The sequence below is a fragment of the Neoarius graeffei genome, chromosome 18 (assembly GCF_027579695.1).
Source record: "Neoarius graeffei isolate fNeoGra1 chromosome 18, fNeoGra1.pri, whole genome shotgun sequence".
Classification (NCBI taxonomy): domain Eukaryota; kingdom Metazoa; phylum Chordata; class Actinopteri; order Siluriformes; family Ariidae; genus Neoarius; species Neoarius graeffei.
In genome coordinates, this window is record NC_083586.1 from 47,770,863 (window position 1) to 47,798,822 (window position 27,960).

Sequence of the window (27,960 nt, forward strand, 5' to 3'; positions counted from 1 at the left end):
GAGTGAGGGGGCCTATTGCCCCACCTCAGGGGGCCTTTTACCCCACTGGGGGGGTAAAAGGCCCCCTTGGCACAATGTTTGTTTTTCTCATTCATCTCATTATCTCTAGCCGCTTTATCCTTCTACAGGGTCGCAGGCAAGCTGGAGCCTATCCCAGTTGACTACGGGCGAAAGGCGGGGTACACCCTGGACAAGTCGCCAGGTCATCACAGGGCTGACACATAGACACAGACAACCATTCACACTCACATTCACACCTACGGTCAATTTAGAGTCACCAGTTAACCTAACCTGCATGTCTTTGGACTGTGGGGGAAACCGGAGCACCCGGAGGAAACCCACGCGGACACGGGGAGAATATGCAAACTCCACACAGAAAGGCCCTCGCCGGCCACGGGGCTCGAACCCGGACCTTCTTGCTGTGAGGCGACAGCGCTAACCACTACACCACCGTGCCGCCCATGTTTGTTTTTGTTAAAAAAAAAAAATTTAGGCAAACTTTAGGTGGCATCATGTCACTGTTGTCAAAAACTATGATTAAAACAACACATGGTTCATTTCAACTTGGAGAAAAACTTAATTTTCCTTAAGGGGGGCTTTTCCCCCACTCTACTCTATCTGTGAGTGTATCTGTCTGTGTGTGTGTGTGTGTGTGTGTGTGTGTGAGAGAGTGTATCTGTCTGTGTGTGTGTGTGTGTGTATCTGTCTGTGTGTGTGTGTGTGTGTGTGTGTGTGAGTGTATCTGTATGGCTGATGGTGAACTCTCCAGCTGTCCCCAGGCTCATATTAGTGTGCATGTGACTGGTGCCGCCCCCGGTGGAGTTCCCCCTCCCCGGTTTAGGCTGCATGCCCTCCCGCTGAAGCTCCACGTACTTCTAAAGTCCGAGGGCGGACCGGGAGCCGTGACCCGATCTGACCTTAAATCGGCGGGGTCGCGCGCGCACAGGCAGACAGGACACCGGTTCCCGGTCAGGGAGGTTCTGTGCGGGATCATGCGCTCGGTTTGGGGTTTATTCGCGGTGGTGGCTGCGGCTACGTTCTACCTCTACCTGCTGTCGGTATTTCTGCCGCCCGGGCCGCCTCGCGCGCAACACCACCGCCCCGCCGCCGAACCGGGAGCGCGTGATGAGGACAGCACTGCACATGCGCAGGAAGAGGAGCTCCGGTGAGCCGCTCCGCCGCACACAATAACCTCATAACCCACGTGACAACTTACTAATTAACTATAACTATAAATAGGTGTCAAGTTACTCACTGTAAATTTACCCAGTTAGGTCCTAACTGTGCCCCTGTGCGTCATTTGTCTCGATTAACTCTAAAGATGAAAGAGATCCAGATAACCTCTCCTCTGTAGTGCTGATTTCACATGATGTACCTATTTAACTTGATGCTCAGTCATGATTCTGCTGAGTGCAGTGTTCACTCTGTGCAGTGCTATACAGAGTAATATAAGAAGAAGTCTTGGGGGTCCTGGGGCTTGAAATCACAACCTTCTGATCAGAGCCTTGTAATGTATCAACAGCGACAATATAATACACCGTTACATTACATTAATGGCATTTAGCAGACGCTCTTATCCAGAGCGACGTACAACACGCCCAGAGCAGCCTGGGGAGCGGTTGGGGGTTTGGTGCCTTGCTCAAGTGCACTTCAGACATTCCACGGTGGTGTAGTGGTTAGCACGGTCGCCTCACAGCAAGAAGGTTCTGGGTTTGAACCCAGTGGCTGGCAAGGGCCTTTCTGTGTGGAGTTTGCATATGTTCTCCGGGTGCTTTGGTTTCCCCCACAATACAAAGACATGCAGGTTAGGTTGATATGGGACAGCCTTGGGCTGAGGTGCCCTTAAGCGAAGCACCTAACTCCCAACTGCTCCCCAGGTGCTGTTAGCATGGCTGCCCACTGCTCTGGGTAATTTGTGTGTGCTCATTGCTCACATGTGTGTGTTCACTGCAGAGAGGAAATTTCACAAGTGTGTGATGAATAAAGTTGTGCTTTCTTTCTTTCTTTCTTTCTTTCTTTCTTTCTTTCTTTCTTTCTTTCTTTCTTTCTTTCTTTCTTTCCTTCCTGCTGGTTGAACTGGCAGCCTTTTGGGCCCAAAGCTGCTCCTCTCACCATTAGGCCATGGCTTCCTCCAAATACAACTGGCACATTACACAGTTACATTATGCAGTGTGTGAGTGCAGCCATGGATAAAGTATGTTTGAGATGCTCTGATGGTGGTGGGGTCTCTTCATGTAATTCTCTTCATTCATTTATCTTGAGTAAGCACTGTATCCTGGTCAGGACAGGCCAATCCCAGGAACATGTTTGGCGGGAATGGAATACACCCTGGATGGGATGCCAATCTATCACAGGACACAGGGGTAATTTAGGAACTTGTAACATGATTTTGGAAGGAACCCTGGAGAACATGGAGGAAACCCATGGACAATGGAAGAACATTGCGCTGACTAACCAAAGCTCAGGATCAAACCAGGGACCCTGGAGCTCTGAGGTGGCAATGCTTCCCGTTGCACAACCATGCTGTCTATTAGTTTCTTTATTGCTGGTACAATATTCGTACAACGATGGATAGTTATAAAAATCTAAAAACAAATATGAGGGTAAGTCAAAAAGTTTTAAGACAAATTGAAAAAAAATCTTGATTTATGAAAAGAACAAAACTATTTCTCTACATATCCTTCATTTAAGTCTAAACAGTTCTGCAAGCGGTGTTTCCATTGGAGAATTCCTTCTTTGTAGAATTCTGCAGGATGTCTTTCACACCTTTTGAAATTATAACATCTGTCTTCAAACTTTTTGACTTACCCTCGTACAGTATACCAACCTACCCAGTGTTCCTCCATTCAATGACAAAATCAATAGCTATTTATTATTTGTGACCACATTTTTAACATTTAGAAAAGTCAACAGTTGACTTTTGAATTCCAACCAAAGCTTTTACTGACACATTTCTGAGGAATCACTCCATATTACATGATGGACCCAATATTTACCTGCTTCTAGAGCTGACTGTTAAGGACGTACATGGGCATGCCATTGGGGTTGCTTATCAGTCAACACTGTACTGATTGGTGTGTTGGATTCTGTGGGCACACCGGATGGATGGCAAATAAAGGTTAAGCATTGGGTGACAGAAAGTGAGTGCACCCTTTTTAGAGATTTCGGATCAACTTACAAATTAACTAAAATTCCCAGATAGCTAGCTAGCTAGAGAAAGAGAGAGAGATAGGAGAGCTTCTTCTATCATCACGGTGTTATAACACTGATCATCGTTACTTTATCCTCAATGACTCTTCTTGTATTTTAGACTTTCAGGTCAGGGAGTCTTCAGGTCACGCTGACGTGTCTCAGAGTAATACAATCCACTTCAAATTCCCTTACGTAAAAGCGCGGCTCATCAGTTTCTCCTCTGGCTCGTGGAAGGACTAGAAACCCCAAAACACCCCCAGCAGACGTCTTCAGCTTGCCAGGAGATGATGTCAAAGAGAATGCTGGGATTTCCACAGAATGTCAGAATGTCAGAATGATGGATCCTTTTTTTTTTTTTTTACTATTTATTAATGATGATGATGGAATGGGTTGTTTTATTAGAAGGAAGCTGAGATTCTATCTATCTATCTATCTATCTATCTATCTATCTATCTATCTATCTATCTATCTATCTATCTATCTATCTACATATATACACTACCGTTCAAAAGTTTGGGGTCACTTTGAAATGTCCTTATTTTTGAAAGAAAAGCACTGTTCTTTTCAATATAGATCACTTTAAACTAATCAGAAATCCACTCTATACATTGCTAATGTGGTAAATGACTATTCTAGCTGCAAATGTTTGGTTTTTGGTGCAATATCTCCATAGGTGTATAGAGGCCCATTTCCAGCAACTCTCACTCCAGTGTTCTAATGGTACAATGTGTTTGCTCATTGCCTCAGAAGGCTAATGGACGATTAGAAAACCCTTGTACAATCATGTTAGCACAGCTGAAAACAGTTGAGCTCTTTAGAGAAGCTATAAAACTGACCTTCCTTTGAGCAGATTGAGTTTCTGGAGCATCACATTTGTGGGGTCGATTAAATGCTCAAAATGGCCAGAAAAATGTCTTGACTATATTATCTAGGTATTCATTTTACAACTTATGGTGGTAAATAAAAGTGTGACTTTCCATGGAAAACACAAAATTGTCTGGGTGACCCCAAACTTTTGAACGGTAGTGTACACACACACACACACACACACACACACACACACACACACACACACACACACACACAGAGTATATATAAAATTTCCATTCCATCAGGGAGGTGAAGTGAGAATTCCTGGAACAGTGGCTCATTCCGGAAGCGTCCTTGGCAGGAGAAAGGTCACACTAATTACAGTAATATAACTAAAGTATAATAAACAAGTAATTGAAAAATAGGGTTTGTCTAGCTAACGTCTACATGTCTAGATTTTGCTGGAGAGTCTGGTACATTTGGGTAGTAAATGTAGCCAAGAACGACTTTTTTTTAAAGGGAAATTGATGCTTAATTAACTGACTTTGTATATAGCTAATCATATTTTCTGTCAGTGTTTTGAAGAAAAGTCTCAAAAAAACTTTCAAAGACAGGTTGCTGTGGATATTTCTTAATCGAATGACTAAATGCTACTCCAAAAATCATATTGTTTTGTTTTGGGATTCAACGGATTTTCCAACATAAACAAGTGTATGGAAGAATGTATACATGGAAACGCAGCTAATCAGGCCTGAGTTTCCTAAAAGCATTACAGCACAAGATCAGTGAGTGCATTTACATGCACATAGAGAAAATTGAATTTCTGCCGTTGCTCGACTGAAATCGAAGTTCTAAATGCCATGGATACACCTTAGCTAGGCTGAAATTGAACCGAACTTGATTTCTCGTAATCGAGCTACACGACCTAGATTATGCGATTTTTGCCGAGCTACTTAGTGCACCCTATCGAGCTACTTACTTCAGCACTGCCCCTTCCGGAAGTGACGAGTGACGAGACCACAAGCGGGAAACACGACAGCCTCGGTCGGCATGACAACAGTAGTAGCGAGCAGCAGAAGAGGTCAGGAGGAACAAACGAAGAAGAGAAAATGGCGAGCAGAAACGTGCACTTCTGGAGCAATGAGGAGACAGAGTTCATGCTCATTCAGCTTAAGGAGTTGAATATATTAAAATTCATGGACGGGAGAAAAACGCGCAATGGAGAACATGGAGCTGATAACTTTGTTTACACTCTTGAATAGCTCTTCTTCATGACGACAACCGGAAGTGTACCAACACGATGGGGTGTGTAGTGCCACCTGTGGCTCGGGTGCACAATGAACCTCACACAATAGCTCGATTTCCTTGTGTGCATGTAGGATTGGATTTCTCTGGCACCCCTGCTGGGACCCTTTGCTCGATTACTGACAGCAGCTCGATTTGGATGTGCATGTAAACGTACTGAGTGTTAAATGGTAGAGCGAGCAGCACAATGAATGCTCTCTCTCCTAGTTAAGATGCTCTTAGTGTTAAGAGGCTTTTGGGAAACCCATCCCAGATTGCTCAGAATAGAGTATATATCATACTGCCAGTGTGCAATGATCAGTAAGGGGGTCTGTGAAGCATAGGATAGTCAGTGGAAATCACAACCCATTTCGACCAAATTTGTCGTTATTACGGAGTTCTTCTTTTGACTGGTTGTTAGGACTAGGACTGTTTTGGCCTCTAGAGGCCGCTGTTATTTCCTTTTCATGTCGTGTTCATTTTGGCCTCTAGAGGCCGCCACTGTTCCTGTGTTTTGAGTTTGTGTTAATTGCCTAATTATCTTCACCTGTGTCCTTAATTAGTTTGTCTATTTATACCCCTGAGTTCAGTCCTCTTGTCACGGAGTCTTTGTGCTGTTATGTTTATCTCCAGTTTCCTTTGTACTGTGTTTTTTGATCTTCTTAGCTTTTGAATTTTTGCACTTTGCTTTTCTTTTGGATTATACTCTTTGGTTTTTTTTTTGTCTTTTGTTTTGCCCTGTATATAGTGTATATAGTTTAAATAAACCTTTTGATTCTTTTTCTACTTCCGCCTCACGCCTCTGCATTTGAGTCATCCCCCTGGTGGCCTAGTGGGGGTTTGCTGGATTATCACACCAACGAACCAGGTTCGAATCCCAGCAAAACCCTAACAGAAAGACTCCGTCATGACCGACTCAGCAGAGGCTGCTTCAACTGTCTACCCGGCCAACCTTCAGGGAATTATGGCAGCTTTGACACGCTTCGGAGCGACCATGGACGCTCATGGACGTACGCTCACCAGCCAACGTGAGGCCCTCGCTCGCCACGAGGAACTGCTTCAGCAAATTGGGAAAACCCTGGCACAGCTGACATCTCTGCCTGCATCTCCTGCTCCTGATCCAGTTCCTGCTCCTGATCCAGTTCCTGCTCCTGATCCAGCTCCCACTCCTGCTCCAGTGCCTCCTGCAATGCTGCCTTCTTCACCTCGCGAACCCAGCCTTCCTGCACCACAGAGGTATGACGGCAAGCACAGTGAGTGCCGAGAGTTCCTTACCCAGTGTCAACTCACCTTTGAGCTTCAGCCTACCACCTACACTACGGATCGCCGCAAGATTGCCTTTGTGATCACCTTATTAGCTGGTAAGGCGCGAGCCTGGGCTACTGCTATCTGGCAAAGACAGGGACCTGAGTGCTTTGATTTCCAGCTGTTTTCTGAAGAGATGCTTCGGGTCTTCGATCAGGCAGACATCAGTACCGACGCAGCCCGAAAGCTCATGTCCATCCGGCAAGGAGGAAGCGTCGCAGATTACGCCATCTCGTTCCGAACACTCGCAGCAGTAAGTGGATGGAACGAGACTGCCCTGGTGTCAGCCTTCCACCATGGTCTGTCTGACCCCATCAAGGACGGTCTGGCCTCTATTGGATGCCCAAGTGACCTCGAAACCCTCATCTCACACGCTATTCGTCTGGACAACAGGATGAGAGAACGCCACCAAGCCTTGAGCCCCCCCAGCCTCCCTACCTCTACCTGGAGACCGTCTACCTCCTTCAGTGACTGTCCAGAACCCATGCAAGTGGGTCGTACTCGCCTCTCCGCATCTGAGAGGGAGCGCAGAAGGAGGGACAAGTGCTGCATCTACTGTGGCAAGCCTGGTCACTTCCGAGCATCATGTCCCGAACTCTTGGGAAAAGGACCGCCCCGTCCAGCCGAGGGAGGGTTGTGACGGGGCCTACCCTCTCTCCCGGACTCCCTGGCCAAGGAATCTACATCCCGGTCTCCATCTCCTGGGGTGAGTCTGTCCACTCTTGTCAAGCTTTGATAGACTCAGGGGCGGCTGGGAACTTTATGGATATTCACTTCGCCCAAAGCATCAATATTCCGACTGCACCTCTTGAAGTCCCACTGTCTGTGTCTGCCCTCGATGGCCAAGCGTTAGGTGATGGAAGAGTCACCCAAGTTACTTCTCCAGTTTTCCTCCAGTCTCAAGGTCACAAGGAAGAAATATCCCTGCACCTGATTCCTTCACCTGAGTTCCCAGTTATTCTAGGCCTTCCTTGGCTTACTCGCCACAACCCTCGCATAGACTGGGTAACAAGCCAGGTTGTGGAATGGGGCCCTGCATGCCATGCCTCTTGTCTGCTCTCTAGCTCTCCTGTGTCTCCTGCCGAGCCCCCTGATCTCACCGAGTTATCTCAAGTTCCCACAGAGTACTGGGATCTCAAGGAGGTATTCAGCAAGAGCAGGGCCGCCGTTCTTCCTCCGCACCGGGCCTACGACTGTGCCATCGACTTGCTCCCTGGGACTACCCCTCCTCGTGGCAGACTGTTTTCACTCTCTCAGCCAGAACGCAAGGCCATGGAGGAATACCTCAAAGATGCCCTGGTCTCTGGGTTTATTCGACCCTCCACTTCACCTGCTGGAGCCGGCTTCTTCTTTGTCGGCAAGAAGGATGGGGGGCTCCGACCATGTATTGATTACAGGGGCCTGAATAAGATCACTGTGCGCAACCGATATCCCCTTCCGCTGATGTCCACAGCTTTCGACCTGCTCCAAGGCGCCACCGTCTTCACCAAGTTGGACCTACGGAACGCATACCACCTCATCCGTATCCGACAGGGAGACGAGTGGAAGACTGCCTTTAACACCCCGTCTGGGCACTACGAATACCAGGTGATGCCCTTCGGACTCACCAACGCACCAGCTGTTTTTCAGGCCCTAATCAACGACGTCTTAAGGGACATGATTAACCTATACGTTTTTGTCTACCTCGACGACATCCTTATCTTTTCCAAGACCGTGCAGGAGCACCGCCACCATGTCCGCCAGGTTCTCCAGAGGCTGCTACAGAACAATCTGTTCGCCAAGGCCCAGAAATGCGAATTTCATGTTCCCGAGGTCTCCTTTCTGGGATTTATTGTACGGACAGGCCAACTCCAAATGGACCCTGCCAAGACCCTGGCCGTCCGGGATTGGCCTACTCCCAAGTCCGTTAAGGAGGTTCAGCGGTTCTTAGGATTCGCTAACTTCTACCGCAAGTTCATCAGGAACTTCAGTTCTGTGGCAGCACCCATGTCAGACCTCACCAAAGGGACAGGTGGATCTTATGGCTGGTCTCCTCAGGCAGAACAGGCGTTCAAAGACCTCAAGGACCGCTTCTGCACGGCACCCATTCTGGTTCTCCCGGACACCTCCCAACCATTCATCGTGGAGGTGGACGCCTCGGACAGTGGTGTCGGCGCGGTGCTCTCTCAACGTTCGGAAGGAAAGCTGCACCCCTGCGCTTACTTCTCCCACCGCCTGAGTCCTGCTGAGTCCCGGTACGATGTGGGGGATCGAGAACTGCTAGCGGTCAAACTGGCCCTTGAGGAGTGGAGGCACTGGCTGGAGGGAGCACAACATCCATTCCTGGTTTGGACTGACCACAAGAACCTGGAGTACCTCCAGCAAGCCAAGAGACTGAACCCTCGACAGGCTAGGTGGGCCCTGTTTTTCAGTCGGTTTGACTTCACCCTCTCATACCGCCCCGGCTCCAAGAACACCAAACCTGACGCACTGTCCAGACTGTTCTCTGCCACTAACAGGGAGAATGAAGTCGGGCCTATTATCCCTGTGTCCCGGATTGTGGCCCCTGTCCGCTGGGGTATTGAGGAGGCTGTCCGACGAGCCCAACGCCAGGACCCCGGTCCTGGGACGGGGCCACCAGGCCTCTTGTACGTCCCACATCAAGCCCGGGCCAAGGTTCTCCAGTGGGGTCACTCTTCCCCTCTCACCGCCCACCCGGGAGCTCGGAGGACCCTGGACTTCCTGAAAAGACGCTTCTGGTGGCCTAACATGGAGAAGGAAGTAAGGTCATTTGTCCTGTCCTGTGAGGTTTGCACCAGAACCAAGAACCCACGACAGCGTCCCCAGGGTCTCCTGCATCCTCTGACCATTCCCCGGCGTCCCTGGTCCCACGTGGCAGTCGACTTTATCACGGGTCTCCCTGAGTCACAAGGTTACATGGTCATTTTGGTCATTGTTGACAGATTCTCCAAGGCCTGCCGCTTCATACCTCTGTGCAAACTCCCCTCTGCTCTTGAAACAGCGAAACTTATATTTAATCATGTCTTCCGAGTCTTTGGTCTTCCACAGGACATCGTCTCAGACCGAGGGCCCCAGTTCTCCTCCCGAGTGTGGCACGGGTTCTGCAAGGTCATCGGAGCCACTGCCAGCCTCTCCTCTGGGTTTCACCCACAGTCCAATGGTCAGACGGAGAGGCTCAACCAGGACCTGGAAACCACCCTGCGAGGCCTGGCTATGGATAACCCGACATCGTGGAGCACCTGGCTGCCATGGGCGGAGTACGCCCACAACACCCTGCAGTCATCGGCCACCAAGCTGTCGCCATTCCAGTGCCAATTCGGGTTCCAGCCACCTCTGTTCCCGGACCAGGAGGAGGACGCGGGGGTGCCCTCGGTCAACCAATATGTGAGACGGTGTCGCAAGACCTGGAGCAAGGTCAGGAAGACCCTCATACAGACCTCCAGAACCAACCAGACTCAGGCCAACCGCCATAGAAGACCTGCACACGCTTTCCGCCCTGGGCAGCGTGTTTGGCTGTCCACTAAGGACCTTCCACTGCGGGTGGAGAACCGCAAGCTTGCTCCTCGCTACATTGGCCCCTTCAAGGTGGTGCGCAGGGTGAACCCTGTCTCCTACCGGCTCCAGTTGCCCCGGACTCTGAGGATCAACCCCACTTTCCATGTTTCCCTGTTACGGCCCGTACTGACGTCTACGTATGCCCCTGCCCCTAGGAACCCCCCACCCCCCCGCATCTTCCAGGGGCAGACTGTGTTCACTGTGAATCGCCTGCTTGACTCCCGCCGGGTCCGCGGCGGGTTGCAATATCTGGTGGACTGGGAGGGCTATGGTCCTGAGGAGCGCTGCTGGGTTCCTGCTCGGGATGTCCTTGATAAAGAACTATGTCGGGACTTCCATTCGGCCCATCCGGATCGCCCTGGGAACGTCAGGAGACGCTCCTAGAGGGGGGGGTCCTGTTAGGACTAGGACTGTTTTGGCCTCTAGAGGCCGCTGTTATTTCCTTTTCATGTCGTGTTCATTTTGGCCTCTAGAGGCCGCCACTGTTCCTGTGTTTTGAGTTTGTGTTAATTGCCTAATTATCTTCACCTGTGTCCTTAATTAGTTTGTCTATTTATACCCCTGAGTTCAGTCCTCTTGTCACGGAGTCTTTGTGCTGTTATGTTTATCTCCAGTTTCCTTTGTACTGTGTTTTTTGATCTTCTTAGCTTTTGAATTTTTGCACTTTGCTTTTCTTTTGGATTATACTCTTTGGTTTTTTTTTTGTCTTTTGTTTTGCCCTGTATATAGTGTATATAGTTTAAATAAACCTTTTGATTCTTTTTCTACTTCCGCCTCACGCCTCTGCATTTGAGTCATCCCCCTGGTGGCCTAGTGGGGGTTTGCTGGATTATCACACCAACGAACCAGGTTCGAATCCCAGCAAAACCCTAACACTGGTCACTGGAATTCAATGGGTTTAAGCCAAACCTTCATGAATGAAAAACAAGCAAAAACACAACTTGGACCTATTGTGTTCTGTCAGTGGAAAGCCCAGGAATAAAGCGCTCTATACCTCCATTATTTGAATGGTTCATAATATAAAATGGTTTCCATGGAATTTGTTTCAGACCTAGCAGGATCTCTGATGGCAACCCCAGGCTTTAGGTGAAGCATCTGAGGCTGACACTGGTACTGATGTCCTGCTCCCACTGAGTTAAAGCTCTATTTCATATCTAAACTGAAACTGATTAGTACAACCAGCATGTATACAGATCCTGTAGGCTCTCGGCACTTTTCTCAGGACAGTTTAGTATTTTCCCTGGTTAATACCCCTGCTAAAAATGACTAAATTATGCAGTGTTGTGTCTTTCAGAAATAAGAGTGAAAGAATCTTATGAATATGAATATGAATATGTCTTTATTGTCATTGCCACAAGTACAACGAAATTGAAAGTGCTATCCAGTCAGTGCAAAGAGTCAATAAATAGGGTAAAATAATAGGGTAAAAAGCAATAAACAGTGGCCTAAGCCCAAGACACACAGACCACACACTCACACATACCTACACAGTTCCAGTTGCCTCATTTACACAGTTCAGACATCAGACATCATGTAAACAAATTCTCTGTATGTAAGCAGAGTTCCTTAGTTTCTAGCAGCATTAAGGCAGGTGACTGCAGTGGGATAGAAACTGTTCTTAAATCTATTTGTCCTTGCCCTGATTGCTCTGTACCGCTTGCCTGAGGGCATCAGTTCAAACAGGGGATAGCCAGGGTGTGAGGTGTCTTTTATAATGTTCTGGGCTTTTTTCAAACACCGCAAGCGGTGAAGTTCTTCCAGTGTGAGGAGAGGGCATCCAACAATCTTTTGGGCGGTGTTGATGACCCCCTGAAGCGCTTTCCTCTGAGCTGCTGTGCTGCTTTTATACCAGATGCATATGCAGTATATTAGTATGCTTTCAATGGAGGCCCTGTAGAAACAGACCAGCAGTCTTTGTGTGATGTTGTTCTTTCTGAGTATTCTGAGAAAGTACAGTCTCTATTATTATTATTGAAGCAGAGGTCCAGATCTATTTTTTTCCTGAGATGTACTGGGGCAGGAATCAAGGCAAACTGACTGGACCTGCATTTAAATCAGGAGAATATTGTGGGAAAGAAAACTTCATTTCTTTGACAAATTGCTGTGGAACAAGCAGAATAAAACACTTCGGGACATGCTGTTATTGGAAAATAATCACATTACCATCAGCATGTGACAAAAAATGACTCTCTGTATTATACAGTAAATGGTATTGTGGCAGCGGGGGCGTGGTCAAGCGCCGGTCTGTGACAGGAGGGCGGAGTTGGGGAAGGTAAGTGGCAGAATCGCTTCACCTGAGTGTGATTAACCTATGTTTTGTGTGTGTTCTCCCCAGTAAACCGCGCCCTATTTAAGGAGGGAGAGTGAGAGCAGAGGGGAGCTCATCCCCGGACGAGACGCTGTGTGTGTGTGCGGCTCGCTCTATTGTGGAAAATTATTGTTAGACTGAAAAGTGTGGCAATAAAGCCTATGCACAAACCTGATCTCTGTCCTGCTGTCCTCTGTGCTCCACCCACTCGTAAGGAACTGCCACAGTGGTGCCGAAACCCGGGAAAGTGGAGCACCTGTCCTGCAGCCCCATGGAATCCTCCCCGTTCGCGGACTTGGTCCACGCCCTCGCCACGGCTCAGCAGAGCCAGCACCAGGCACTCGTCACGCTCCGGAAGGAGCAGGAGCGCCGCTTCGAAGCCCTGGTGCTGGCTCAACAGGAAGACCGAGAGGCGTTCCGGCGCCTCCTCGCGTCGGCGGGGTCCACCAGCGCCCCGGCCGCGGGCCCATCTCCCATCACCTTGACTAAGATGGGCCCGCAGGACGACCCCGAGGCGTTCATCGCGTTGTTCGAACAGGTCGCCGAAGCCTCAGGGTGGCCGATGGAGCAGCGCGCGGCGCGCCTCCTCCCCCTCCTGACGGGAGAGGCGCAGTTAGCCGCACTACAGCTCCCCGCCGACCACCGGCTGGCCTACGCCGACCTTCGCCGGGCTGTCCTCCAGCGCGTGGGGCGCACGCCGGAGCAGCAGCGCCAGCGCTTCCGTGCGCTGCGAATAGAGGAAGTCGGCAGCCCGTTCACGTTCGGCCAGCAGCTCCGGGACGCCTGCTGGTGGTGGCTGAGGGCCGAAGATCGCGACGCCGAGGGGGACCAGGTGGCGCTGAAACAGTTCATCGCCCGCCTACCCGCCAGAACCGCGGAGTGGGTCCAGTGCCACCGCCCGGCGTCGCTGGATCAGGCCGTAGGACTGGCGGAGGATCATCTGGCGGCTGTCCCGGCGGCAGGACAACGGATGTCATCATCTTCTCTCTCCTCTTCTCTCTCTCTCTCTCTTCCCCCTCCTCCCGTGTCCCGTCCTCGCCCCATTCCCCCACCACGGAGGCGGGGGCTGGCTCCACCCCAGCCGGCCCGCCGCACCCATGGTGCCCTCCCGTTTCTCCCTTCTGTGTCTGTCTCCCCTCCCCCTCAGGTGAGTGACCCTCAAACCACAGCTGCAGAGGGGAGGCCCGGGCCGGTTTGCTGGCGCTGCGGGGAACCGGGCCACCTGCAGCAACAGTGTGCCGCGATGGAGGTGGAGGCGGTGGTGCGGATCCCCGACGCGCCAGAGGCTGCCCTCGATCAGGCCGGAGCGTATCGCATACCGGTAAGTGTACAAGAGGCGACATATCAGGCATTGGTGGATTCGGGTTGCAACCAGACCTCGATCCGCCAAAGCCTGGTGCAAGACGAGGCATTGGGGGGAGCACAAGGGGTGAAGGTGTTGTGTGTGCACGGGGATGTTCACTGCTACCCGTTGGTGTCGGTCCACATACATTTCAGAGGGGACAAATCCATAGTAAAGGCGGCGGTTAATCCTCGCCTTACCCACTCTTTAATCTTGGGGACTGATTGGCCGGGATTCCGGGGGCTGATGGCACACCTAGTAAAGAGTGGGTCCTGCCGGTTAGCAAGGGGGGGTCTCGGTGTCATTTTGGCTGGAGCTGCGGTCGCAGAGCCGTCTACGTCATCTCCGCGACAGAGTGAGGAGCCCCCGGCCCCTCCTCTTTCTATTGGGGAATCCCTCGCGGATTTCCCACTGGAACAATCGCGAGACGAAACTCTGCGACACGCGTTTGACCAAGTGAGAGTAATCGATGGTCAAACGCTCCAGCCGAACGCCACCCCGACCTTCCCCTATTTTTCCATTTTAAAGGATAGGTTATACCGAGTGACGGAGGACACTCAGACGAAGGAGCGTGTCACCCAGTTGTTAATTCCAAAGAGCCGCCGGGAATTGGTATTCCAGGCGGCTCACTTTAATCCCATGGCGGGACACCTCGGGCAGGATAAAACACTCGCCCGGATAATGGCCCGATTCTATTGGCTGGGGATTCGCGGCGATGTCTGTAAGTGGTGTACGGCGTGCCGCGAATGCCAGTTAATAAATCCAGCGGCCATTCCAAAAGCGCCCTTGCGCCCCTTACCATTAATCGAAACCCCGTTTGAAAGAATTGGGATGGATCTCGTCGGGCCATTAGATCGGTCAACAGGAGGGTACCGCTTTATATTGGTTCTGGTGGACTATGCAACGCAATACCCGGAAGCGGTGCCTCTTCGCAATATCTCCGCACGTAGTATTGCAGAGGCCCTCTTCCACGTCATCTCCCGGGTCGGAATCCCGAAAGAGATTCTGACTGACCAAGGCACCTCGTTTATGTCACGAACACTGGCCGAACTGTATGGGCTACTGGGTATTAAGCCGATCCGCACCAGCGTGTATCACCCACAGACGGACGGTTTAGTCGAACGGTTCAACCGCACCCTCAAGAATATTATCAAAAAATTCGTAAGTGAGGACGCACGTAACTGGGATAAGTGGCTCGAGCCCTTGTTGTTTGCAGTGCGAGAGGTCCCCCAAGCCTCCACGTGGTTCTCCCCGTTTGAATTATTGTATGGGCGTAAGCCGCGCGGCATCTTAGATGTACTGCGGGAAAATTGGGAGGAGGGACCTTCGCAGAGCAAAAATGAAATTCAATACGTTATGGATCTGCGTGCAAAACTCCACACGCTCACCCACTTAACTCAGGAGAATTTGCGGCAGGCCCAGGAACGGCAAACCCGCCTGTACAACAAGGGCACGCGCCTTAGAGAGTTCACTCCGGGAGATAAGGTACTCGTCCTGTTGCCCACTTCGAGCTCCAAATTAATCGCCAAGTGGCAAGGGCCCTTCGAGGTCACACGGCGAGTCGGGGACGTCGACTATGAGGTTAGGCGAACTGACAGGGAGGGGGCGCTACAGATCTACCACCTCAATCTGCTGAAGCTCTGGAACGAGGAGGTCCCCGTGGCGTTGGTGTCGGTAGTTCGGGAGAAGGCGGAGCTGGGGCCGGAGGTCCAAAAAGGGTCATTGGCATCTCGCACCTCTCCGGTCCCCTGTGGAGACCACCTCTCCCCGACCCAACTCACGGAGGTCGCCCAGTTGCAGGCCGAGTTTTCGGATGTGTTCTCGCCCCTGCCCGGTCGCACCAACCTCATAGAACACCACATAGAGATGCCCCCGGGGGTGGTAGTGCGTAGCCGTCCTTATAGATTACCCGAACACAAAAAAAGGTGGTTCGGGAAGAACTTCAGGCCATGCTCGAAATGGGCATCGTCGAGGAGTCCCACAGTGACTGGAGCAGCCCGGTGGTCTTGGTTCCCAAGGCCGACGGCTCGGTCCGGTTCTGTGTGGACTACAGAAAAGTCAACGCGGTGTCTAAATTCGACGCGTACCCAATGCCTCGTATTGATGAGCTGCTCGATCGACTAGGCACGGCTCGCTTTTACTCGACACTGGATTTGACGAAGGGATATTGGCAGATCCCCTTGACTCCATTATCCCGGGAAAAAACGGCCTTTTCCACACCGTTCGGCTTACACCAGTTCGTCACACTTCCGTTTGGGCTGTTTGGGGCGCCCGCTACGTTTCAGCGGCTGATGGACCGGATCCTCCGGCCCCACGCCACCTATGTGGCCGCTTACTTAGATGACATCATCATTTATAGTAATGACTGGCAGCGGCACCTGCAACACCTGAGGGCCGTCCTTAGGTCGCTGAGGCGGGCGGGGCTCACTGCCAACCCGAAGAAGTGTGCGATTGGGCGGGTGGAAGTACGGTATCTGGGCTTCCACTTGGGTAACGGGCAGGTGCGTCCCCAAATTAACAAGACAGCAGCGATTGCGGCCTGCCCGAGGCCCAAGACCAAAAAGGGGGTGAGACAGTTCCTGGGGCTGGCTGGCTATTATCGTAGGTTTATACCTAATTATTCGGACGTCACCAGCCCGCTGACTGACCTCACTAAAAAGGGGGCGCCAGATCTGGTCCAGTGGACGGAGCAGTGCCAGCGGGCTTTCTCTGAGGTAAAGGCTGCACTGTGTGGGGGGCCACTTTTGCACTCCCCTGACTTCTCTCTCCCTTTTTTGTTACAGACGGATGCGTCGGACAGAGGGCTGGGGGCCGTTTTGTCCCAGCAGGTGGGGGGAGAGGATCGCCCAGTATTATACATCAGCCGAAAGCTGTCGGTGCGTGAGGGGCGCTACAGCACCATCGAGAAAGAGTGTCTGGCGATCAAGTGGGCGGTCCTCGCCCTCCGTTACTACCTGCTGGGGCGCTCTTTCACCCTCTGTTCGGACCACGCGCCCCTCCAGTGGCTCCACCGCATGAAGGATGCCAACGTGCGGATCACCCGTTGGTATCTAGCGCTCCAACCTTTCAACTTCAAGGTGGTCCACAGGCCGGGGGCGCAGATGGTCGTGGCGGACTTCCTCTCCCGTCAAGGGGGGGGGGGGGAGTCGGCTGCGGGCCGGACGGGCGCCCGGCCTGAGTCGGGCGGTGGGGGTATGTGGCAGCGGGGGCGGAGTTGGGGAAGGTAAGTGGCAGAATCGCTTCACTTGAGTGTGATTAACCTATGTTTTGTGTGTGTTCTCCCCAGTAAACCGCGCCCTATTTAAGGAGGGAGAGTGAGAGCAGAGGGGAGCTCATCCCCGGACGAGACGCTGTGTGTGTGTGTGTGTGCGGCTCGCTCTATTGTGGAAAATTATTGTTAGACTGAAAAGTGTGGCAATAAAGCCTATGCACAAACCTGATCTCTGTCCTGCCGTCCTCTGTGCTCCACCCACTCGTAAGGAACTGCCACAGGTACCACTGAACCAATGATGTCACTTTCAATGACAAATACTGTATGAACAAAGTTATACCACTTTGAATGTTGAAATATTGGGAAAAGTCAGTTGTTCAACATATTTAAAAAAACAGGAAAATGATCAGATAAGGTGTGACCACTTTTCTCAAAAGATACCGATCTAAATAGCATCTAAATCTTTTGACACAGCTCCATAAAATAAAAAGGAGGTACCAGGTCACTTAAAGTCCATGAAAATGCTGCCAACTAATTTACTAATTAATTACAAATTAATTAGTTCATTAAAACTAATTCATTAATAATTAACGAAAAACTCCATGCGAACCAAAAAATGCCTATAAATTCCATATTATTTGGAATTTTTTTTTTACAAAATTTTCGCCATTCAAGAGATGATCCTTGTCAAAATCTTCAATCGTCGTCTCATCATTTTTATACATTTGACTGTAAACCAATAAGAAATCACATAAACTACCACAAAACAGAATAAATGCATATAAATCATGATTAATATTGAGCCATTTCAATGGCAAACTCCAGCCAGATTTCTGCAACTTCCACCCAGCCATCCAGTCTGTATAAACCTGTAAAAATGTGATGCTCCAAATTACTTGAAAATAACAAGTGATACAGACTATTTTATTAACTAAGAAATAAAATCAGATTTTACACTATTAAAACTTATCTGGGGCGGCACGGTGGTGTAGTGGTTAGCGCTGTCGCCTCACAGCAAGAAGGTCCGGGTTCAAGCCCCGTGGCCGGCGAGGGCCTTTCTGTGTGGAGTTTGCATGTTCTCCCCGTGTCCGCGTGGGTTTCCTCCGGGTGCTCCGGTTTCCCCCACAGTCCAAAGACATGCAGGTTAGGTTAACTGGTGACTCTAAATTGACCGTAGGTGTGAATGTGAGTGTGAATGGTTGTCTGTGTCTATGTGTCAGCCCTGTGATGACCTGGCGACTTGTCCAGGGTGTACCCCGCCTTTCGCCCGTCGTCAGCTGGGATAGGCTCCAGCTTGCCTGCCACCCTGTAGAACAGGATAAAGCAGCTAGAGATAATGAGATGAGATGAGATGAAAACTTATCTGCATATAATGCTTCAATGACTTTGATGAACCAAAGAAACAACCAGCAACTTCTTTCAAACACTTCTACAGCTGTTGATGAAAGAAAGAAAGAAAGAAAGAAAGATGAAGCAATGGCTTAAGGGTTGGAGAAGCAGCTTTGGGACAGAAAGGTCACTGGTTTGATTCCCTGGACCAGCAAGAACGGCTGAAGTGCCCTTGAGAAAGACACCTCACCCCCAACTGCTCACCAGGCTGCTCTGGGTATGTTGTACGCTGTTCTGGATAAGCGCGTCTGCTAAATGCCTGTAATGTAATGAAGTGTAGGATTTTATGGACTACATCATCAGTATAGGTGTACTCGAAGGTAATCTTAAAATACAGCTTCAAAACTAGACTTAAGTAAGTCATTGTAGTGCGTGTGATCCAATCTCAATCAGCAGTAGTGAACCAATGACTGGATGACCTGATTCTCACAGACCTGATTACCCGATTATTTTTTCCTGTAACAGCACGTCCTGTCTTGTTTTACTCCTTACATATTGTGTTCAAACACAAAGACTGCAAATAATTTATTTGCTTAAAATGTCAAAACTTTGATTAAAAAGTGCAGGCATAAACAGGTGTGGGTGATTATTGTAAGGCCACTAAGGGTTAAGTTTTAGGAGAGTGTGAGGACATGGCAGTGTGTTGTGAAACAGAGAAAGTGTTTTGGAAAGGCCAAGATAATTTCCACAGAACAAGCAGTTGGTCCAACCTCAGTGTGCTTACCGTACTAAGGGTGCAAAAGTGCAAGATACACACACCATCCTTATCTATAGTTCAGGGAATTTCTCATTAGCTCATGTGTTGTGTGTGTGAACATGTCTTAGTATGTGTGTGTGAAAGGATTTTACATATACTGTATCTATACACACACACACACAGTACTGTGCAAAAGTCTTACGCACCCTTTTTTTCATACAAACTTTGTTATAGATTTCCACTTTATGACTTCTACATTATCGAGTCAGTACAAAAACATTTTCGAGTTCCAAGCATTCGTTTTCTAGCACAAAATTAAATGTCACAGAAAAAAAACAAGTTTGTATCTGAGCAGCAGGTTATGTAAGAGACCTCTTTTCAGATTAAAAAAGAAAACATAACGAAGGCTACTGGGTTTTGGTGCAAAATGAAGAAGCAAGTGTGACGGTCAGAGTGTCCAGAAGAACTGTGACTGGTTCTGTAAGACGCTCAGTAAAACCTACAGCTCATTTCCTTATCAAACTGCACTCACTGTACCTGAGACTACTATTTTTTTTAAAAAGCAAAGGGTCGCCTCACAACAAATATTGACTTTGTTTCATTTATTATGGCTTACTGCTGTTTATAGGATTTTTTTAATGTTGAAACATTTCATTTCATAATTTTTTAAGCCATTTTTGGTCGACAGAATTCCTTTACATGTGCCTAAGACTTTTGCACAGTACTGTATATATACACGGGCGGCACGGTGGTGTAGTGGTTAGCGCTGTCGCCTCACAGCAAGAATGTCCTGGGTTCGAGCCCCGTGGCCGGCGAGGGCCTTTCTGTGTGGAGTTTGCATGTTCTCCCCGTGTCCGCGTGGGTTTCCTCCGGGTGCTCCGGTTTCCCCCACAGTCCAAAGACATGCAGGTTAGGTTAACTGGTGACTCTAAATTGAGCGTAGGTGTGAATGTGAGTGTGAATGGTTGTCTGTGTCTATGTGTCAGCCCTGTGATGACCTGGCGACTTGTCCAGGGTGTACCCCGCCTTTCGCCCATAGTCAGCTGGGATAGGCTCCAGCTTGCCTGTGACCCTGTAGGACAGGATGGATGTGTATATATGCACACAGTATACCTGTATCCCCGCAATTATAGAATGGGCCATATACAATATATATACCGGTATATGACCCATTCTATAATTGCGGGTATATTTCAAGTGTCGTCAACTCTGTTTTCGTTAAACTGGGCAATCCACTGATAGAATTGATGATAACAGAGTCGACATTTTCCACCATTTTGTGTCGTAACTCCACATGCCAACCTCAAACTAGCTGCCACATGGTATGTATAAAAACAGAATTTTATGGATTTTAATCACATTATTGTTTTTTTTAAATGAGTGAGAGATTCACTCCAATATCACAATAACAGATTTGACAAGGTGGCATGGTGGCGTAGTGGTTAGCACTGCCACCTCACAGCAAGAAGGTTCTGGGTTAGAGCCCAGCGGCCGACAGGGGCCTTTCTGTGTGGAGTTTGCATGCTCTCCCCATGTCTGCATGGGTTTCCCCCACAGTCCAAAGACATGCAGGTTAGGTTAACTGGTGACTCTAAATTGACCGTAGGTGTGAATGTGAGTGTGAATGGTTGTCTGTGTCTATGTGTCAGCCCTGTGATGACCTGGCGACTTGTCCAGGGTGTACCCCGCCTTTCGCCCGTAGTCAGCTGGGATAGGCTCCAGCTTGCCTGTGACCATGTAGGACAGGATAAATGGTTACAGATAATGGATGGATGGATGGATGGATGGATGGATTTGACGAATAATTCATCTCCTGTTGGTGTAGCCTCAACATTTTGTTTAAATCATTGAGATAAGAAACATAACATACTTCACTGCCTTTCTGAAGTTTCCCGCCAGAGGAAGTGACGTCTCTTGGTGCAGGTGTTTGTGCGTATTATTAACCCTGTGATGCAAAACATGGGTCAAAAGTGACCCGGCTGAGTTTTTATCTTCTATATCTTTGCAATAAATTAATTCCATCATTCAGTATTCAAGGTATTCTTCAATTAACTTGTTTTTGATCATCATACATCCTTATTTTATTTTTTCCTTTCTTACTTTTTGAATAAAAACCCTTTTTGTATCACTACCCTTCTAATGCACAACATGGGTCAAAAACTTCCTGCATTCATTTTCCAGGTTATTTCATGTACGGCTGAGTGTTTCTATGATATACTTTTGAAATAAATTCATTTTGTCATTTACTTTTCCAAATATGCAGTAAATATCTTGTTTTTGTTTAGCACAAATCATCATTTTTATTTTTTCCTTTCTTAAGTTATGAACAAGCACAGGTTTTGTAATTCTACATCAAGTTTACACACATGGGTCAGAACCGACCCGCATGCATTTACTCCAGCGTTTGGTGGGAACTGTGAATTGTGCTTGTGTCAGACATTTCACAGCTCAGCACAGCGCCCTTTGCCCATCTAATACATGGAAGTAATGTTTTTCAATTGTTCTAACATTACCTGAGAAAAAAATTGATTATGTTTAGGTTACCTTGAGAGTGAGTCGATTACTTGTCAGAAAGTTACAAGTAATTACTATTAGCTACCGAGCTGTTGACATATTCTACTTTAGTTAGCTAATTTTATTGTAGTTGGCTTAGCTAACTACATAGTTAATAAATAAATAACTGGCCCCATTCACTGCTAAAGTAATTACTTGAAACAAATTATTATTATAGTATTAAGACATTTAATTTTAAATCACACTTGGATGACCCATGTGTAGTAATATAAAAAGTTTTTGTTCATAAAGTAGGAAAGAAAAAATTAAATTAATGATTTGTGGTAATTAAAAACAAGATATTTAAAGAATACTTGGAATATTCAATCATAAAATAAATTGATTTCAAAAGATAGAGCAAAGAAAAACTCAGTCAGCATGAAATAACCTGGAAAATGAATGCGGGTCATTTTTGACCCATGTTGTGCATTAGAAGGGGTGTGCATATGTTTTGCATCAAAGGGTTAAAAATCTTTGTGGACTTTATGCGGTTTTATAACAGAGTTAACAGAGTTGACAAGAACATTGGGAGGGATAAAAAAATATTTTTTTTTTATTACTGAAATTTCACATAATACAAAAATTGACTTTCTACGCAATCGATTTTATAACAGCTGATTGAATAAGCCCCAAAAACTGATTGTTAGACTGAATCACTTCTAGTTTATTCAAGTTGAATGTATGAATCAGGAGTCAAAGACAGTCAGTAATGTGGGGGAAGGGGTGGGAGTCATTTAGTTAATCTATCTATCCATCCATTATCTGTAGCCGCTTTATCCTGTCCTACAGGGTCGCAGGCAAGCTGGAGCCTATGCCAGCTGACTATGGGCGAGAGGCGGCGTACACCCTGGATACATAGACACAAACAACCATTCACAGTCACATTCACACCTACGATCAATTTAGAGCCGCCGATTAGCCTAACCTGCACGTCTTTGGACTGTGGGGGAAACCAGAGCACCTGGAAGAAACCCACACAGACACGGGGAGAGCATGCAAACTCCACACAGAAAGGCCCCCGTCGGCCGCTGGGATCGAACCCAGAACCCTCTTGCTGTGAGGTGACAGTGCTAACCACTACACCACCATGCCACCCCATTTTGTTCATGTTTTATGGATAAATTGGGTCTAAAATGTACATTAAGCATTGCTATTGGTGAAAGTTTGTCATAATTTGCATTATTGTTCAAAACTGATTCAATAAAGATTTCATTTATGGCCTAATAACAAAAGGTTTATCTCGGAGACGCAAAATGTACCCCAAATTCTAGAATGACCCATATACAGTAACAACAAACAAACGAAAAATCTCATCTGTATGTTATTGTGCAAGAAACGTAAAACAACAAACAAAATAGCTCTTGCTTCTCAGAATTGTATTTCCTTGAACATGTTTCAGTCACTGCACATGTGCCACTATTCCATTACACATTAGTCACCCTGCATACAGCATAAGCGAAATTAAACCCTCGACTTTAGCCATATTTTGGCATAACAGTAACAGTGCTCGAGTTACCAATGCCAGCACGGGACAAGACAGAGTGTTGAGGCCTAGTGCATTGTGGGCATGGCATGAAGACGCATACTTAACTTGAGTCTTAAATTTCAGGAGATGTTTGTGAGTGCCAGGCCCGCGAGCACACACTGATAGTTACACAGCAGAGAGGGCATCGTGCTATTTCCGTCTCAGAGTTGTGTCATGTTTCACTGCTCTCCCTCCTTCACCAGTGCTGACTTCATATTATTTCTCAGGCGTTGCTATTTCCTACGTGTCCAGATGTCCAGTAATCACAGACTTAAGCATTTTCGTTTGCTTTTCCCAAGCCAGAAATCTTATTTTAGATTTTTGCTTCCTTCAGCCCTGTTATAGAGCAGCACAGTGCTGAGTGAATTATGTACTATAAAGGTCTCAGGGTTTAAGAGCAATGTTAGTTCATGGGACAGACTTCCACATGCTCCAGGCTACACTGTGGACTGGTAAAGATAGAGTCAAGAGTGTGTACATACACTCAGTGTCCACTTTAATAGGAACACCTGTACCTCTGTGTGGCAGTTCGTAAGAGTGGGCGAAGCACAGAAGACGGCAGGACAGAACTCATCTCATCTCATTATCTCTAGCCGCTTTATCCTGTTCTACGGGGTCGCAGGCAAGCTGGAGCCTATCCCAGCTGACTTCGGGCGAAAGGCGGGGTACACCCTGGACAAGTCGCCAGGTCATCACAGGGCTGACACATAGACACAGACAACCATTCACACTCACATTCACACCTACGGTCAATTTAGAGTCACCAGTTAACCTAACCTGCATGTCTTTGGACTGTGGAGGAAACCGGAGCACCTGGAGGAAACCCACACGGACACGGGGAGAACATGCAAACTCCGCACAGAAAGGCCCTCGCCGGTCACGGGGTTCGAACCCGGACCTTCTTGCTGTGAGGCGACAGCGCTAACCACTACACCACCGTGCCGCCAGGACAGAACTAAGTTTTGAAATCCTTTTTATTTTATACACGTTTCAGTGGTCTTCCAGTAACCTACAGACACTCGCGCACGCTCACACATCTGGTGTCTGGTTCGGGAGAGCTCTCCTCTGCCCTCGCTCTCTCCTTAAATAGGGCGCGGTCACTGGGGAAGACACGCAAACACACGTTAATTAACATCAGGTGCAGTGATTCTGCCACTTACCTTCCCTGACTCCGCCCTCCGGTCACAGATTGATGCTTGACTACGCCCCCGCTGCCACACTCTGTTTAGTCATGCAGTCAGCCAATCATGTGGCAGCAGTGCAGTGCATCATATCATACAGAAAGAGGTCAAGAGCTTCAGTTAATGTTCACATCGAACATCAGAATGGGGAGAAATAAACCAACAAACAAAAAACCCTCCATTGTGTAGCAGTTCTACAGGTGGAAATGCCTTTCTGATGAGAAAGCTGACATGAAAACGGCTAGACGGCTTTGAGCTGACAGGAAGACTAGTGTAACTGAAATAATCACTCTTTGAAACCCTGGTGAGCAGAAAAGCATCTCATTAGACACAGTACATCAAATTTTGGGCAGAAAAGCAGATCGGGATCCACTCCTGTCAGCTAATAACAGGAAACTGAGGCTACAGTGGTACCAGGTACACTGAAACTGGGCAGGTAAAGACCACAAAAAAAACAAAGTGAAGTTTTTTTTTTCCCAATTCTTAACTGCGGCTGGTGATAATTTTTTTCATACTTTGATTAAACAATGTGTGCTCAGTCTATCAACTTTCAGTTTCTCCCTGTAAGGATTGTTGGAGGTGGGTGGAGCACAGAAGCACGGCAGGCCAGAATTGAGTGTTACAAAAACTCTTTTTATTAATAGCTTTTCAGCTTTCCACACTCTCCCAGCCACACACGCATACACACAAGTCTTCTGGTTGGGGAGAGAGCTCCCTTTCTCTGCTCTCTCTCTCCTTTTAAAGGGTGCGGTCACTGGGGGAGACACACAAAGGTTAATTCACGTCAGGTGCAGTGATTCTGCCACTTACCTTCCCTGACTCCGCCCTCCATTCACAGACCGACGCTTGACCATGCCCCCGCTGCCACATACCCCCAACGCCTGACTCAGGCCGGGAAGCTGTCTGGCCTGCAGCTGACTCCCCCCCCTTGATGGGAGAGGAAATCCGCCACAGCCATCTGCGCACCCGGCCTGTGGACCACCTCGAACTTAAACGGCTGGAGTGCCAGATACCAACGGGTGATCCGCGTGTTGGCATCCTTCATGCGGTGGAGCCACTGCAGGGGCACGTGGTCTGAACAGAGGGTGAAAGGGCGCCCCAACAGGTAGTAGCGGAGGGCAAGGACCACCCACTTGATGGCGAGGCATTCCTTTTCTATTGTGCTATACCTGCCCTCGCGCACCGACAGCTTCCGGCTGATGTACAGCACTGGACAGTCCTCCCCCTCCCCTCCTGGGACAGAACCGCCCCCAGCCCTCTGTCCGACGCATTCGTCTGCAAAACAAAGGGGAGAGAATAGTCAGGGGCCCCCCCACACAGTGCAGCCTTTACCTTAGAGAAAGCCTGCTGGCATTGCTTCATCCACTGGACTGGATCTGGAGCCCGCTTTTTAGTGAGATCAGTCAGCAGGCTGGTGACGTCCGAATAATTAGGTATAAACCTATGATAGTAGCCAGCCAACCCCAGGAACTGTCTCACCCCCTTTTTGGTCTTGGGCCTCGGGCAGGCCGCAATCGCTGCTGTCTTATTGATTTAGGGACGCACCTGCCCATTGCCCAAGTGGAAGCCCAGATACCGTACTTCCACCCGCCCAATCGCACACTTCTTCGGGTTGGCTGTGAGACCCGCTTGCCTCAGCGACCTAAGGACAGCCCTTAGGTGGTCTAAGTGCCGTGGCCAGTCATTACTATAAATAATTATATCGTCCAAGTATGCGGCCGTGTAAGTGGCGTGGGGGCAGAGGACCCTATCCATAAGCCGCTGGAACGTAGCGGGCGCCCCAAACAGCCCGAAAGGAAGTGTGGTGAACTGGTGTAAGCCAAACGGTGTGGAAAAGGCCGTTTTCTCTCGGGATAGCGGAGTCAAGGGGATCTGCCAATATCCCTTTGTCAAATCCAGTGTCGAATAAAAACGAGCCGTGCCTAGTCGATTGAGCAACTCATCCATACGAGGCATTGGGTACGTGTCGAATTTAGGCACCTTGTTGACTTTTATATAGTCCACACAGAACCGGACTGACCCGTCGGCCTTGGGAACCAAGACCACCGGGCTGCTCCAGTCACTGTGGGACTCCTCGACGATGCCCATTTTGAGCATGGCCTCGAGTTCTTCCCGAACCACTTTTTTTGTGTGTTCAGGCAGTCTGTAAGGGCGGCTGCGCACTACTACCCCCGGGGGCGTCTCAATGTGGTGTTCTATGAGGTGGTTGCGGCCGGGCAGGGACAAGAACACGTCAGAAAATTCTGTCTGCAACTTGGCGACCTTCGTGAGTTGGGTCGGAGAGAGGTGGTCTCCACAGGGGACCGGAGCGGTGGGCGATGTCAATTTTCCCTTTTGAACCTCCGGCCCCAGCTCCGCCTTCTCTGGAACCACCGACACCAACGCCACGGGGACCTCCTTGTTCCAAAGTTTTAACAGATTGAGGTGGTAAATCTGTAACGCCCTGCCCCTGTCCGTTCGCCTCACCTCAAAGTCGACGTCCCCAACTCGCCATGTGACCTCAAAGGGTCCTTACCACCTGGCGATCAATTTGGAGCTCGACGTGGGCAACAACACAAGTACTTTATCTCCCGGTGTGAATTCCCTAAGGCACGTGCCCCTGTCGTACAGACAGACTTGACGTTCTTGGGCCTGCCGCAAATTCTCCTGGGTTAGGTGTGTGAGTGTGTGGAGTTTGGCGCGCAGGTCAATAACGTATTGAATTTCATTCTTACTTGTTGAAGGTCCCTCCTCCCAATTTTCTCGCAGCACATCCAGAATGCCACGCGGCTTACGCCCGTATAGTAATTCGAATGGGGAGAACCCCGTGGAGGCTTGTGGGACCTCTCGCACTGCGAATAACAGGGGCTCGAGCCATTTATCCCAGTTGTGTGCGTCTTCGTTTACAAATTTCCGAATTATGTTCTTGAGAGTGCGATTGAACTGTTCGACTAAGCCATCCGTTTGTGGGTGATAAACGCTGGTGCGGATAGGCTTAATTCCCAGTTACCCATACAGTTCGTGCAGTGTGCGTGACAAACGTACTGCCTTGATCAGTCAGACTCTCTTTGGGGATTCCGACTCGGGAGATGACGCAGAAGAGCGCTTCTGCAATACTACGTGCTGAGATATTGCGAAGAGGCACTGCTTCCGGATATCGTGTTGCATAGTCCACCAGAACTAAAAGCGATATCCTCGTGTTGACCGATCTAATGGCCCGACGGGATCCATCCCAATTCTTTCGAACGGGGTCTCGATTAATGGCAGAGGGCGCAAAGGCGCTTTTGGAATGGCCACTGGATTTACTAACTGGCATTCGCGGCACGCCGTACACCACCTACGGATATCGCCGCGAATCCCTGGCCGATAGAACCGGGCCATTATTTGGGCTAGTGTCTTATCCTGCCCCAAGTGTCCGGCCATGGGATTAAAGTGAGCCACCTGGAATATAAATTCCCGGCGGCTCTTTGGGATTAAAAGCTGCGTTATCAGTTCCTTAGTCTGAGTGTCCTGCGTCACTCGGTATAACCTATCCTTAATAATGGAAAAATAGGGGAAGGACGGGGTGGCGTTTGGCTGGAGCGTTTGACCATCGATTACTCTCACTTGGTCAAACGCATGCCGCAGAG

At 48.9% G+C, this 27,960-nt stretch overlaps 1 protein-coding gene across 1 annotated transcript in view; it reads left to right on the plus strand.

Annotated features, from left to right (window-relative positions):
- The first annotated feature begins 975 nt into the window (after positions 1–975).
- Positions 976–27,960, plus strand: part of tmem41ab (transmembrane protein 41ab) — a 40,221-nt gene continuing 13,236 nt past the window's right edge. The window contains exon 1 of the mRNA XM_060898946.1: positions 976–1,165. Coding sequence (XP_060754929.1) covers positions 993–1,165 — 173 coding nt within the window. The 5' untranslated portion in view covers positions 976–992. The remainder of the gene's footprint in view (positions 1,166–27,960) is intronic.